Source organism: Hippichthys cyanospilos, chromosome 10 (assembly GCF_059441005.1).
Source record: "Hippichthys cyanospilos isolate Australia breed blue-spotted pipefish chromosome 10, RoL_Hcya_1.0, whole genome shotgun sequence".
Taxonomy (NCBI): Eukaryota; Metazoa; Chordata; class Actinopteri; order Syngnathiformes; family Syngnathidae; genus Hippichthys; species Hippichthys cyanospilos.
In genome coordinates, this window is record NC_142378.1 from 17,703,479 (window position 1) to 17,716,869 (window position 13,391).

Genomic DNA, 13,391 nt, shown 5'->3' on the forward strand with positions numbered 1-13,391 from the left:
CTTGTGAGAGAGTTTATTAAAAAGTGCGCAAAAATGATTTTATTTTACCACCAAAACACTGAAGATTTTTTTAAACAAAAATACACATAGAAATATATGTTTAAGAACTCCTTGCCATTCAGACAAATATCCCACATAAAATACATCAGTTCATAGTTGTGACTTTTGATCTGATGTTCACATTAATTGTATATTTTATTTATTGACTATATTTCAAACATATTTTAAACTTATTTCAAATTAGAAAAAAATTACACAATAACATACTATACAGGAATAAATAATCATGTTTATAGGCTGGGTGTTCGTAATTCGTACCTGTGGAGCAGATATTTGCGTCACGGGAGAAAATGGGAACACAGCCACTCATTCGGCTGTCTTGCCGACCCATTTAAGTTGCACACCAAGCTGGGTTAACTGCAAAAGGCCACTGGGGGCCTAACTTTAAAAAGACAGCCTAAAACCAAATCCTATACACCATCTGGGCTACGAGATAAAATACAAATGGAGGCAGCCGACCAACATTACCTTTGGTGATGTTGATTGACAGACGCCAAACGGAGTGACACCAGAAATAGGTGGACCTCCAAGCCAGAGAGTGAGCGTGTGTAGCCGAGAGCATTACTCTGTTTTATGGCGGGGCCTTGATTGCAAATCATTGGGCAATCACTTGGGCAACAATGCTTTGTTTCACAAAAGGTCATATATGCTGTTTTCATTTCATTATAAAACCTCGTTGTACCGTGTTAACTATATTTGCATAGATTTTTTTTTTGCATATTTGTTTAATTTTGTTTTGATTTGTTTTTTGTTTTTTTTTTTGCTATATGGTATATGGTGAATTCGCAACACTGCAAAATATGGATATGAATTTGAAGAAAAAAAATACACATTAAATAAATCACCGGAAAATTCAGTACTACTACGAAAGGACGTTTGTGTTGCACCACCGGCTCTCCCCATAGAGAGCGAAATTGCACATCTTTCCGACAGTCTGTCGAGGAAGCAGGACGACGAAGAAGAAAAGCTCACCAAAGAAGAAGAAATACAATCGGTTCGGCGGTCCAAAATGGAGACAATCTACAACCAAGCAATTCAAGTTATCATTCGATGTCGACACAACGAAGAAAGGTATCGCACAGACACAAATTCCGTTTTGTTTCATTTATGTTTGCCACTTTGGCAGTTAGTCACGCGAGACGTGTCGGCGTCCTCTTTGAAAGATTCAAGGTTGAAGTTGCATTTCAGACTATGGTACTCATGTGCGTTGATATGCCTGCGTTGTTGCTTGAGTTTTAAGCCAAAATGAAATTTAACTGAAACCTGCATTACGTTGACTGTTTTGGGGTAATATTCTTCAACACCATTTTCACAGTATTTTAGCCCAGGCACGGCACACAGCTGGTAGTGTGATAACTTTGAACGCTTTGAGGTAAAATGGCTTAGATGAAAAGAGCAAATGATTTGACAAAATAAAGCACAATAGTTCATTTAAAGGGAAATTCATTAATAATCAGCCAAGAGTTTTGTCAATGAGTGTAAATTTAGAATGCCATCATTAATTAAAAAAAGTAAGTCGTAATTTGGTCTTGCCATTAGTGATGTGATTATACATGTGATACCTAAGTGGCCGTGCCATATTGAACTTTGAAAGGCTTTATTCGTCTGGAGAAAAATCAGCCTTCTAGTGTCGTCTTTCAATGTCTAACTAATTTTTATCGTGGGCCACATTGTAGTTATAGTTTCTGTCAGAGGGCCGGAATACATCTAAAAATAGTCTAAAAAAGTCTAAAAATTTTAACATACCCCTGAATTTCTCTAAAATCCTGAAAATTTAGGACTTAAAAATAGAAAAACATGTCTAATAAACACCGTTTTCGCTTATTTACATCGTTACATCGAGAAGAATCGTTTCTCAGAGGCCTAACTTCAATTAATGTTTTTTTTTAAGTTTTTTGTTTTTTTTAAAGGGTTTTTTTTTTTAATACGACATTAAAGTAACGTATGATGATGATGTTTGTTCTTACTTTGAAGAAAGGAATGCATCCGCGTCGCTGTTAAGGTCCAGTCAGGCACAAGCACCATCCGCAAAGGAGTGAGTAGACCATTTCCATATACCACTTTTATCATCATAATACCACTTTAAGGGACACAAAAAAGACTCCATACTCTGTGTCAGTGACGTGATCCGAAAACCATTCTCTATGTTCTTTGCTTATCAGGACGTCCTGGTGAGACTCACGGATGATGCTGATCCACGTTTTCTTTTCTGCCTCACATTATCCGAAGAAGACTTCCAAAGGTTTGCCCAAATAGATTTTTTTTTTTTTTTTTTTTTTAATGAACATATTTATTCTTGTGTACAGTTTGAAAGCCCAGCAAGCACTCCGATTCGAATTTGCGTCCTTCCCCGAGATGCTGATGCAGCTTCTTCGGAAATGTCAGTCAGAGCAGAATTGCAGCCAGCCCAGGTAATCCACTTGTTACTTCCTCATAATATCGCCAACTATTACACCCGCTGCCTAGCACGCAACACCACAGCTTCGTTTCGATCCACCGTCAGGTAGCACAACAGCTGTAGAGCTAGGCTAAAAATAACTTGGCCTTGCGGGTTTGTTCACTCCATTTGCTACCTCCAAATCTTTTTGTGTACCAAAAACCCATTTATTGGTGTTTATTTAATCAATCTGAAAAAAAACAAAAACATTTTCAAATAAGTAAGAGGATGTAGACACTAAAATTTAAAAACAAATGGTCAGGTAGGCAGCTGCTTCAATGTTTTCTGTTTTGGAAAGTGCAACATCAGTAGATTGGCTTTTGAATAAAATGCAACAGTCACACAATCATAATGCCAAAAACACCTCAAAGCTTTAATGGGGGAAATGATCTTTAGTTTTTATTAAAAACATAATCTAAACAATCTGGCAAATCAACAGTGAGAGCTTCAACAGTCAGGCAATTGGAAATTGGAAAGTGCGACAGCAGTAGTTTATCTTCTCTTGAGGAAAGTATTCAATAATACTTGAAATGGTCTGAATTCATTTCCCCCCTTAATTTCCACCACCATTGGGTGTTTCAAATCATTTTGACATGCTTCGCAAAAACGACGCCAACGGTTGACGTCGTCTGCCGACTTGCTTTCCGGAAGAACTTGTCTAACTTCAACTCCCTGCCCCATACCATTAACTATGCAGTTATTTTTTTTTCTTGTTGTTGCTCTGTAGGTTCCAGCTCCTCCTGACCTGTGATTCAGCATCCCTAAATGCCCCTGCCCACCTGAACGTGATGGAGACCAATTCCTTCAAGAATATAACCATATTATCCTTGCGGCTGATGCAGGGCTCTGACAAACACATCGCGGACTACCTCGCTGCCTGTTTTGCCACTCTTAAGGTGACTTGCCATCACACCCTCACTTTCATTCAGGAGAGCCTCCTCTCTTCAATCGGGTGGCAAAACCAGAGTAGTGGTGGGTACTGATGCGATGTTTTGTTGTAGTTTTTGAATTTTGAAGAACTTTTTCAAATTGAATGGATAAGCCAGCTCATTGGTAAATATAATAGGATCTTAAAATATGTACCTAAAGTCATTTATGTGGATAGTTAAATTCTTAATTTAGAATTTTTTTGTAGGTGTTTTGAATCAAGCAATTATTCTATGTACTTTTTAAATATTTATTTGTACAATGAAAAATGACTGAGAACCGAATTAAAATACATATTTTGTCCATTTCTAGGCTAGAAAAAAAACGTGTACATGTGTGCATGGTTAGTAAAAATTAAAAAGAAAATCAGTCAGCAATGATTTAAAAAAAATATATATGAATGTATTATTAGTATTAAAGCACCTGTATGTCTGAAATGCCAACATTTACAAGTGTTGACAAAGGTAGTGATACCAGTGAATGCTCATTCATGTCAGGGATTACCGGGGTTTTTTTCAGATTATGAATCGTGTTTTTTTTTTTTTTTTTTTTTCATAGTTTGGCCAGGGTGCGATATATGTGTGAAATTATTAACACATTACCGTATATCATTTCACATGTTATTTTCACAGTAAACCGCAAGAGGGCGCTGCTCTAGGCCTATGTTGATCATTTCAACATTGCCGGTAATTTATAAAAGCTTTTGAGAAGGGCTGAACTAAAATGGCACCGATGAGTCTGACGTAAGCAACGTAGAAGAGGAAGCAGCGCATCGCTTATCTCCCGAGTTGGGGGAGTTGTTACGTCGTTACTGACATTACCAGGCATGTCAGTCAGGTAACGTTAGTACAGTGGGCCCCCGGGTTACGAACTTAATCCGTTCAGCGGCTACGCTCGTATCTCGAATTGCTCGTATAGCGGGCAATCCAAACCCATGTTAATTCGTGAATGTGTGCAACGCGCGCCGAAGCCTTAGGTAAAAACGACACACTGTATACATATACTGTATTAAAATTGAGTGACATAATCTGCTGTACGCTTGCATCATATAATAAATACAATGGATAAATAGCTTTTACCTTTGAAACGACGAGACTTGAGCTGGGTGTAAGCAGAGGGGGGCAGAGTACAACGCTCAATGTTAACACGGCGATAGATATGCTATTGGTCTTACAGTGTTACAGTAACCTCTTTCAGTCAGGGTGCAAATCTATGGCGTTATATTTGTGCCACAATTACGCACGCGCGGAAAAAAAAATTGAGCGGAGAAAATCAAACTGAGCGAGCGAAAACAGATTTTGAGAGCAAGAAAAAAACTATTGAGCGCGTAATGATAAGAGTTTGAGCGCGCGCCGATGGAGTTTGAACACAGAAAAAGAAATTGCTCGCTCAAAATTCCTTTTTGCTCGCTCGCAATAGCATTCTCGCGCTCAACATCTCGCTCTCGCTCGCGATACTCCTCTCTCCCTCGCTCAACATCGCGTTTGCTCAACATTGAGCTCTCGCTCGCTCGAGTCGTCCTCTGCGCTCGCTCAGTTCTGCTCACGCGTTACGTTTGTGCCACAAAACCAGCCAATCAGAGCTTGTAAAAGCACTTTGATTGACACAGCTCAGTATCCAATGAGATTGCTTGTACGCTATCCGTTGACGCACTCTCGTTTGCCCTGTGTTCACCCGGAAAGGGCAAACGAGAGTGCGTCAACACGGTCTTGGGCTGGAGAATTACTTTTATATCATTATTATTACTGAATTGTATCATTTGACAGAAATACCTTGTTAGTTTTTGTACTTTAATAATATAAGCCCACAACTCCCGCCCATGTCGATGTGACGCACTCTCGTTTGCTCCTTCCGGGTGAACACAACAAGCAATCTCATTGGATATCAAGCTGTCAATCAATGTGCTTTTACAAGCTCTGATTGGCTGGTTTTGTGGCACAAACGTAACGCGTGAGCAGAACTGAGCGAGCGCAGAGGACGACTCGAGCGAGCGAGAGCTCGATGTTGAGCAAACGCGATGTTGAGCGAGGGAGGGAGGAGTATTGCGAACGAGAGCGAGATGTTGAGCGCGAGAATGCTATTGCGAGCGAGCAAAAAGGAATTTTGAGCGAGAAACTTCTTTTCAAGAACTTTTTTTCTGCGCTCAAAATCTGTTTTCGCTCGCTCAGTTTTATTTTCAACGCTCAATTTTTTTTTCCGCGCGTGCGTAATTGTGGCACAAATATAACGCCATACAAATCACGCAGATACTAAAACATCATCCTCTTATTTCTTTCTTTACCGCTGCTAGTAATTTTAGAAGCTATGTCTAACAGATAAAGTTTGCAAAGTCTTCACAACATTCCGTTTTTCACTAATTTTCTCTCCTTCCTTACATCCTGTCCCATCAAGCTAGATAAAGGCGTTCGGCCAATAGCATATCGGCATTTCTGTGATTGACGTGTGACGCCGGCCAATAGCATCTCCGTGAGTGAGACCGGGTGACCTTAATCGACCAATAGCATATTCGCATCTCCGTGACTGACTGATAATTATTCGCACTTTTCTTTTTAAACGGTTGGAATGTATTGACAATTAATTTAAAAAAAACACACATTTAAACCAATGACAATTCTTTGTCCTGCAATCGGCACATTTAATTTCATGTCAGCTGTTTTTCCCTTTAGCTGTACAAACACTACACTTAAATGGTAATATATTTAGACACCGTGAGTGAGACAGTCAGTGTGACGTTGTAAGACCAATAGCGTTCACGTTACTGCCACAAGTATCTACTAATGATTAATGATGACGATACTGTTGATTTTATTGACGCAAGTAATCGAGAACATTTCTACATATTCAATGGCCGGCATGTCGAATTGCTCGTAAGGCGAGAGGTTTGTTCGTAAGCGGAGGACAAAAATCTCCCTGATCCACGCTCGTAAGGCGAATTGTTCGTAAATCAGGGTGCTCGTAAGCCGGGGGCCGACTGTATACCGTACACTTATTCAGCCCGTTGTTCTCTATTTTTGTTTTTGGTGTTGGATTTTATCAAATACATTTCCTCCCAAAATGCGACTTATACTCCAGCGTGATTTATATGTTTTTTTCCTTCTTAATTATGCATTTTTTTGGCAGGTGCGATTTATACTCCGGAGCGATTTATAATCCGAAAAATACGGTAGTCATTTTGAACATTAAAACTCGATTGCGACACCTAAACCAGAGAAGACAGTTTCAGAGTGATTGCGACTATTTCAGAACATTTTAAAAACAATTGTGACCTTGAACAAAAACCTAACAAGATCAAAAAGTATCTTACTTTGCTGAATCTCACTAAATTGAGAGTTTCACTCCTCACTGGGATAAGGGCTTAATATTAACATGATGTCTAAGGCACCAGTAACATTATTTTTGCCTGCATGGCTGGTTATTTGGCATCTTCAACAAAAATTGCCTGTCATGTAAATTGAAACAAGACCACTTTTCCATTGAGAGTTGCTGAAGCTTGTGGCCACCTTCCCAAGCATCAGCCGTTGATGTCACGTTTCTTCTCATGTGTCAGGCCGACAAAGAAGCGCTGGAGGTCAAACTGAGAAAGACTGGAGAGGATCTCAATCACGCTGAGCAGGTTCGTCCTTCTTTTTATGGGCATAGCCAAAGCAGAATTGGACTGTCCTGAAGTCCGTCTTAAAAATGAGACTCGATTCAGGTTCCATATTGTAACGCCTTGTCAGGCACTTTCAGAGAAGGCCAAGGAGCTGGAACGCCGTAGTACAGAATGGACTCAGAAGAACAGCTCGCTTTCCAGCCGCCACGCCGATGAACTGCGGTCTGAGCGGGAGAAGGCGGCCAAGGTGAGACCCCCCCCCGCTCCCCTTTGTGACTTACCCCGTGACGCCTGGTGATGACGGCCTTTGCCAGGAGGAGGAGCGCCTGCGCCTGCAGATGTGTCAGCAGCGCCAGGACCTGGAGAGAGCTCACCAGCTCAGCAGCCAGCAGTTGGAGAGCCGTCTGGCCCAGTTGGAAACCTCCAACTGGGAGCTTAGCGAGAAGTCGTCCAAAAGGGAGGCCACCATCAGGGACCTTACGTCCAAGGTGGCGAGTGCCATAGAGGTATAGCCACAGTGCCTATTTTGTCCATCCATCCATTTTCTAGAGCCGCTTATCCTCACAAGGGTCACAGGTTGGCTGGTGACTCTCCCAGCTGGCTTCAGGCAGTAGGCGGGGGACATTCTGAACTGGTTGCCAACCAATTGCAGGACAATTTAGTAAATGTCCAATTCACCTACCATGCATGTTTTAGGGGTGGGAGGAAGCCAGAATGCCCGTAGAGAATCCACACAGGCTCTGGGAGAACACGCAAACTCCACACAGGAAGGCCGGATTGGCCGGCGGATTTGAACCGGGTCCCTTGAACTGTGAAGTGGACGTGCTATTCACAGCACCCCAGTGCATTTTTTTTTTTTTTTTAAAGGACAGTCCACAACTAATTTCTCTTTGAAATGAACTTTTGAACAACAGTACCAAGAATGCTTTCTTTTTCCCCACACTTTGAGTGAGAGTACATATTTTAAATGAGGAAAAATGAAACACACCACCAAAGTCAAGCAGCGGCCCTGTATTATGCAACAAAAGAAAATGGCGAGTGAGTGCAATAGCTGTGTGTGCTTTGTGTCATGGAGTGGACGAGCGTGAAGTAGTTCTGGCTCTTATGAGACGCCACTGGCGTAGTTGGTCAATGATTCATTGTTAGTAGTTCATCAGTAGTCCTTTTCAGACTGCAGTCCACCACCTGTCACTTGTAAAAATCCATGTATGTTTCACATCAGGTGAGTGCTCCCCCCAATATACAATGAAAAATGGTGGAAGGGGGTCATTTTTACTTTAAATGGACTTTAAACTATTTTTGGTATTTATATTGTGTGGTAAATCACAAGTAGGCAGGATTGCAAATAACGTTTGAATAATCAATCTGTCGATTTATTATTTTGATTAATTGATGAATTGCAGTTAATGGTTTTATTGATATCTCTTTATTCCACACAATTTTTTAAAAGCATACAATAAGCAAAGTAAGATTCACTTACTGGTTTAGTCCATAATGAAAAAAATAAAGAGCAAACATGTTTAATATTTTCCCAAAGTAAAAGCAAATATTTTGTTTTAATACAAGACAAATAGTATATAATATACTGACTTATACTAATTGCTTATATAGTGTATATATAATACTCTACAGGTAAGTCTACTTACTTGGAGAATGACTGAATTAGGAGAATATTTACTGGTGAAAGATTAAAGTAAGTTTAAAATAGGTCTCAAAATGATTATTGGATGATACAAAACGGTTATCGATGAATTTCATTATCAGTCAGTTGCCGTTTAATCTTTGCAGCTCTAATTAAATCAAGCATTTAATTTGCCCGATGGTTAACTGCCCAAATATGATCATTATTTTTGAATGTACAACTTGCTGTTGGACAACAAGGACTTTAGCAAACAAAATTCATAAGGGGTATTTGACAGAGGTCACAGTGGACTTTGTGTGTGTGTGCGTGTGTGTGTGTGTGTGTGTGTGTGTGTGTGTGTGTGTAGGAGCGCAACTGTGCCAAGCAGCAGCTGGCATCACTGCAGAATCAAAAAGACTCCCTTGACGCAGCGCTGCAAGATTCCGCAGGGTTGGCCAAGCGCTTGCAGACGCATGTGGCCTCGCTGGAGCAGGATGCCCTAGAAATGAATACGAATATGAATCAAACCCAGAAGAATCTCGTGGCCACGTTGCACAAGGAGGTTGGTGCCACCTACTCTGACCTGAGAAGGCTGCATCTCACTACAGTACCTTCCTTCGTGCAGGAATCCCTCAGGAAGAGCCTTGACGACAAAGAAGCTCAAATACAGAAACTTGAAGCTGAAGTAGAGTTTTATTTGGCAGATCTGAATAAGGTTTGTCACACAGAGGGCAACAAAAAGCAGAAAACCACCTCCGTTCCTTGAGAGCCGGAGTCCTTTGTGTTTTCCAGGTTCCTCTCTCCCCAGAACAACTGACTCCAATGATTAGCTCTTCAGCAAGCTCTGCTGAAGCTTGAGAATGATCCTAATCCTATGAACCAGGTGTGCTTGGAGGGAAGCATTACAAAAAAGCAGGCTACCGGCCCTCAAGGACTGGACTCGTCTGGTTGTCATACATGGTGGACGTAGCAATGTCTTTGCCCATGTCATTCATTTCCACATGATACATTCATGGGAGTCAGAGCTCTATCTAGACAATTAACAGTGCAGTTACGATATCTGAGTTACTCCCAGCAATGAGCGGCATTTACCGTCTCATGAAACCATGCAGAATTTTGTAAAAAAAAAAAACGGGGGGGTTGCTACAAAGGGCTAATATCATTAGAACGAGAGTTTGAATGTTGCAGAGTGTTTATGTGACATCTGTCGACGTCCTCAGAGCCTCGAGATCATTAAGAAATATCAGGGCGACCTGGGAGTTGAGCTGGAGAAGAACAGAATCAAGAGCGTTGCGATGCAGCGCCAGGAGAACTTGTTAGGCGAGACGTCGGCCAAAGTGGAGCGAGCCCGGGAAGAAGCAGGAGATGCTCGGCGACAGGTCCACCACAAGGAGCAGGAGGTGAGACGCAACCCGTGCCAGCGGATCCACACTCGTGGGTGCGTCGCTCCTCTGGAGCAGCAGGCCGGCCGTCTTATGTTGTCGCTCCTACTGACGACTTCTTTGCCACAAACAACTGTTATGTGGATTTGCATTCACACAAGTGTGTGCTTTTACATACGTGTGTGTGTGGGCTTTTGTTTGCCCATTTCTGTTTGTGTGCACATTTTTCAGGTTGCAACCCTTAAGGAGCAGCTGGAGTTGAGCAAACATAAGCTAGCCGAGAAAGAGGAGTTGTTGCAAAAAAACGAGGAAGGTGAGGAGCATCCATTTTGTTTGTGGTGCGCAGCTGCGTGACTAGTCACATTGTCATCGTCAGTGATCTCCTGGCTGAACAAGAAGCTCAATGAGAGGGAGCTCGCCGAGATGGTTCAGAAAAACTTGGCGGCGGAAGTAAGAGAGAGCGCGGTCGTGGTCTTGGACGGTGTTGAGCGCTGGCTGTCACTCATATTTTGCTTTGTCCCCAGCAAGCGCACTTTTATCCTCATGCCGCATACGCCGCCATGCCGGACGTCCTTCAACGTCAACGCACGTGAGTTGAGTCCACTTGTTCTTCATTAAGGCCAATTAAAATGAAAACAGTGGGACTTTCTGCCATGAACAGAGTGAGCGTCGGCGGTCTGGACGCCAAATACTTTGGGAGGGGGGAGGAAAGCGGCCCCGTTCACGCTCCTCCCAAAGGTGACATCACACAATGGTTGCGGCATCACGATATAGCACGCCATCCCACCATGTCTTTCGCATTAAACGGCTGATTCTTGTCTCTCCCTGTCAGAGTTGCCGCCCCGACGCAGCAAGTCTTCCGTGGCATCGGCATACTTCCCTGGGTAGGAGTGACAGGATAGTTTGGAATTCCAAAGAGAAAAAAAAAATGAAAATGTGCCAAAATATGACATGTTGAAGAAAATTGTTAAAATATCACTGTTCGAAAAGATAAAAAAAAAAAATCTCAAAGTACAACCACTTTCTCGCTATTTATTTTTCCTTCTAAAATATGACATGCAAAAAAGTGACGGATGAAACCTTTTTCTTCAAATTTAATCAGAAAATTACGCCACTGCCTCAGTGTCTCCCCGCAAAAAGAAAAAGGACGAGACGAGATTTGAGGTCACCCATTCTCATACGTGCGTTCTCCCTAGCGTTTGGAATAAACAATGGTCGGCTGAAACGTGCGTAAACATATCCACCGTGATGACGCTATACGACAACGCATTTGAGACAAATGTGAAAGGGTTCATCCTTCGAGAGCAGGCTGGGACTCCGTGGAGTCTTTGCTGTAGCCCCTCATTCTTACGCCAGGGGTGTCAAACTCATTTCAGCTCAGAGGCAGAATGGAAGAAAAATCTTTTTTCAAGTGAGCCAGGCCGGTAATATCACGCTATGTAACTTGAAAAGAGTTTGTGTCAATTATATGTCGATTTTTGCAATACATGCCGACCTGGTCCCAATGCTTCAAGAGTAGCGGGGGTAAAAATGTTTATTGTTGAAATGTACGTTTAAACAAAGATATAAATAAATATATATAGATATAAATAAAGAAGTATCAATTAACAATTTCCTGTTTGGGTCCCTGTGTATTCCAGTATAGCATTTTTTCTTAAACTGCATGAAATGAATGGATTTTTTTTCAAGGATCGTTCTTCCATTTGTTCATAAAATCCATACTTTGAATAGAACACGTGATAAGATGAAAGAAATGCATAGAATGAAACACAAATATCCAGAGGAAGGAAAGTGCCAATGTACAGATTCTTTGCAAGGAGTGCAGTGAAGTGCAAAGAATTGAACAGAGTAAAATGATGAAGAGTTGCTCTGCGCAGTTGGAAGGAATGCAGATGCTGCAGAAGGTGAAGACCACCTTCATCCTACATGTCTAACCCGCAATTCAGCTGGAGGCCCAAGCCAACCTCTGTTGCCTGGACTGACTGCATATTTGAAGCGCTTCATTCTTTAACATGGCGCCACCCCAATTTCTTTGTAGCCTACCTATCATTATTATTATCTTCATCTGAATGGGTTTCCTCTCTACAGAGCAGTATGGCTGGTTGCACCCTTCTTTGGAAAGATGACGACACTGGCCTCAGTGCAAGAATCCTTTATCAACTGACGATGAAATAAACTGTGGCCATTGACAATGAAAGACAACTTTTTCAATCTCGTTGGAAGCTGCGCTGTTTACACTGAAACGGAAAGAGCAAAGTACTTGGATTAGTCCCACAAAAACTATTGCAAATATAAATCTAGGCCAATGACAGTGGATCTTGTCAATGTTATACGTATGATGACATTATGAAAACGGCGGCAACAATGATCAAGAACATCATTTTAAGGTCATACAAACAACACTGTGTGAAATAAATGTCTTTTTGTGGAGAACTTTTTAATGGTATCACTAACATAACCAGTTGCTCACATACAGCTTGAACAGCTTTGCTGCTCTGATGTTCAGACAGTAAGAAGAAAAAGGCAGTCACTGCAAAAGATAAGGAAATGAAGAAGAAAAACAGCAGGATTCTCACTTCAGAATAAAAAATAAATTCAATCCGCAATGATTTAAAGGAACGGTGGTTAAGATTTAGACCGTCTTTCATTAAAAAGGAATAAATTAAATGATTGTAAATTTCACAAACTTGCAAATGAATGTCATGTTGATGACCAACAGTGTTAAATATAATCATAGGTCTAGTTCTCATTAAATTATATTACATGCGGGGGTGGCACTTCTCCAGGGGCGGCCTTGTTTGTTACAGCTACGGACAATGGTAAATGCGGAATGAAAAACGGTCTAAATCTTACACACTAGTCTTATTTTTCATTAGAATTTAAGCACCTGTCTGACTGAAATGCCAATGTTTCCAAGTGTTGACAAAGGTAGTGATACCAGTGAATGCGCATTCAAGTTAGGGATTTGTGATGGTTCGTTCACGGTTGCTTAAGACATTCCGAAATCAAATTTTGAACATTCAAACTCGCTTGCGTATTTGTCTCATATCCAGGCGTGTTTTTTTTAAATACAACTTTATTTAAATATTCAATTTACAGACTTTATCAAGCATTGAACATGTAACAATACACAAGAGCTACTACAGAAAGACAGTAGACCATAGTACTGTATATAGTCTTTTCCAAGAAATCATAGAGAATAAAATTAATACATAATAAATTCAAAAATAAATAAGCTATCAAAAAAAATCATCACGTGTCACTGTAAATATTGTCATACAAAATTGATTTGACAATTGATTTAACAATTCATAAACAAGAACAAGAAATTTGATTGATTGATTGAAGAACAAATAAATACATAAATAAATA

General features: G+C 41.0%; 1 protein-coding gene across 2 annotated transcripts; it reads left to right on the forward strand.

The window, feature by feature from the left end:
* The first annotated feature begins 441 nt into the window (after nt 1-441).
* On the forward strand, nt 442-11,503 carry LOC148417382 (spindle assembly abnormal protein 6 homolog). 2 transcript variants are annotated; one of them, XM_088425844.1, is made up of 17 exons: nt 442-598; nt 994-1,131; nt 2,035-2,095; nt 2,223-2,302; nt 2,367-2,471; nt 3,225-3,393; nt 6,972-7,037; nt 7,144-7,263; nt 7,331-7,522; nt 9,005-9,199; nt 9,263-9,352; nt 9,858-10,037; nt 10,251-10,332; nt 10,396-10,469; nt 10,544-10,608; nt 10,681-10,757; nt 10,852-11,503. In XM_088425844.1, exons 2-17 carry the CDS (start codon nt 1,070-1,072, stop codon nt 10,905-10,907), a joined length of 1,674 nt encoding a protein of 557 aa, XP_088281970.1. In that variant the 5' UTR covers nt 442-598; nt 994-1,069; the 3' UTR covers nt 10,908-11,503. The 2 variants fall into 2 exon arrangements, with proteins under 2 accessions (XP_088281970.1, XP_088281971.1); XM_088425845.1 differs by lacking the exon at nt 442-598 and having other exon boundaries at nt 967-1,131.
* Nucleotides 11,504-13,391: the final 1,888 nt, after the last annotated feature.

Coding starts and splice junctions, on each gene's coding strand:
- LOC148417382 (XM_088425844.1), top strand. CDS start 1,070: ATGGAGACAATCTACAACCAAGCAATTCAAGTTATCATTCGATGTCGA. Junction 7,264..7,330: donor AGCGGGAGAAGGCGGCCAAG/GTGAGACCCCCC, acceptor GGCCTTTGCCAG/GAGGAGGAGCGCCTGCGCCT. Junction 10,333..10,395: donor GTTGCAAAAAAACGAGGAAG/GTGAGGAGCATC, acceptor TGTCATCGTCAG/TGATCTCCTGGCTGAACAAG.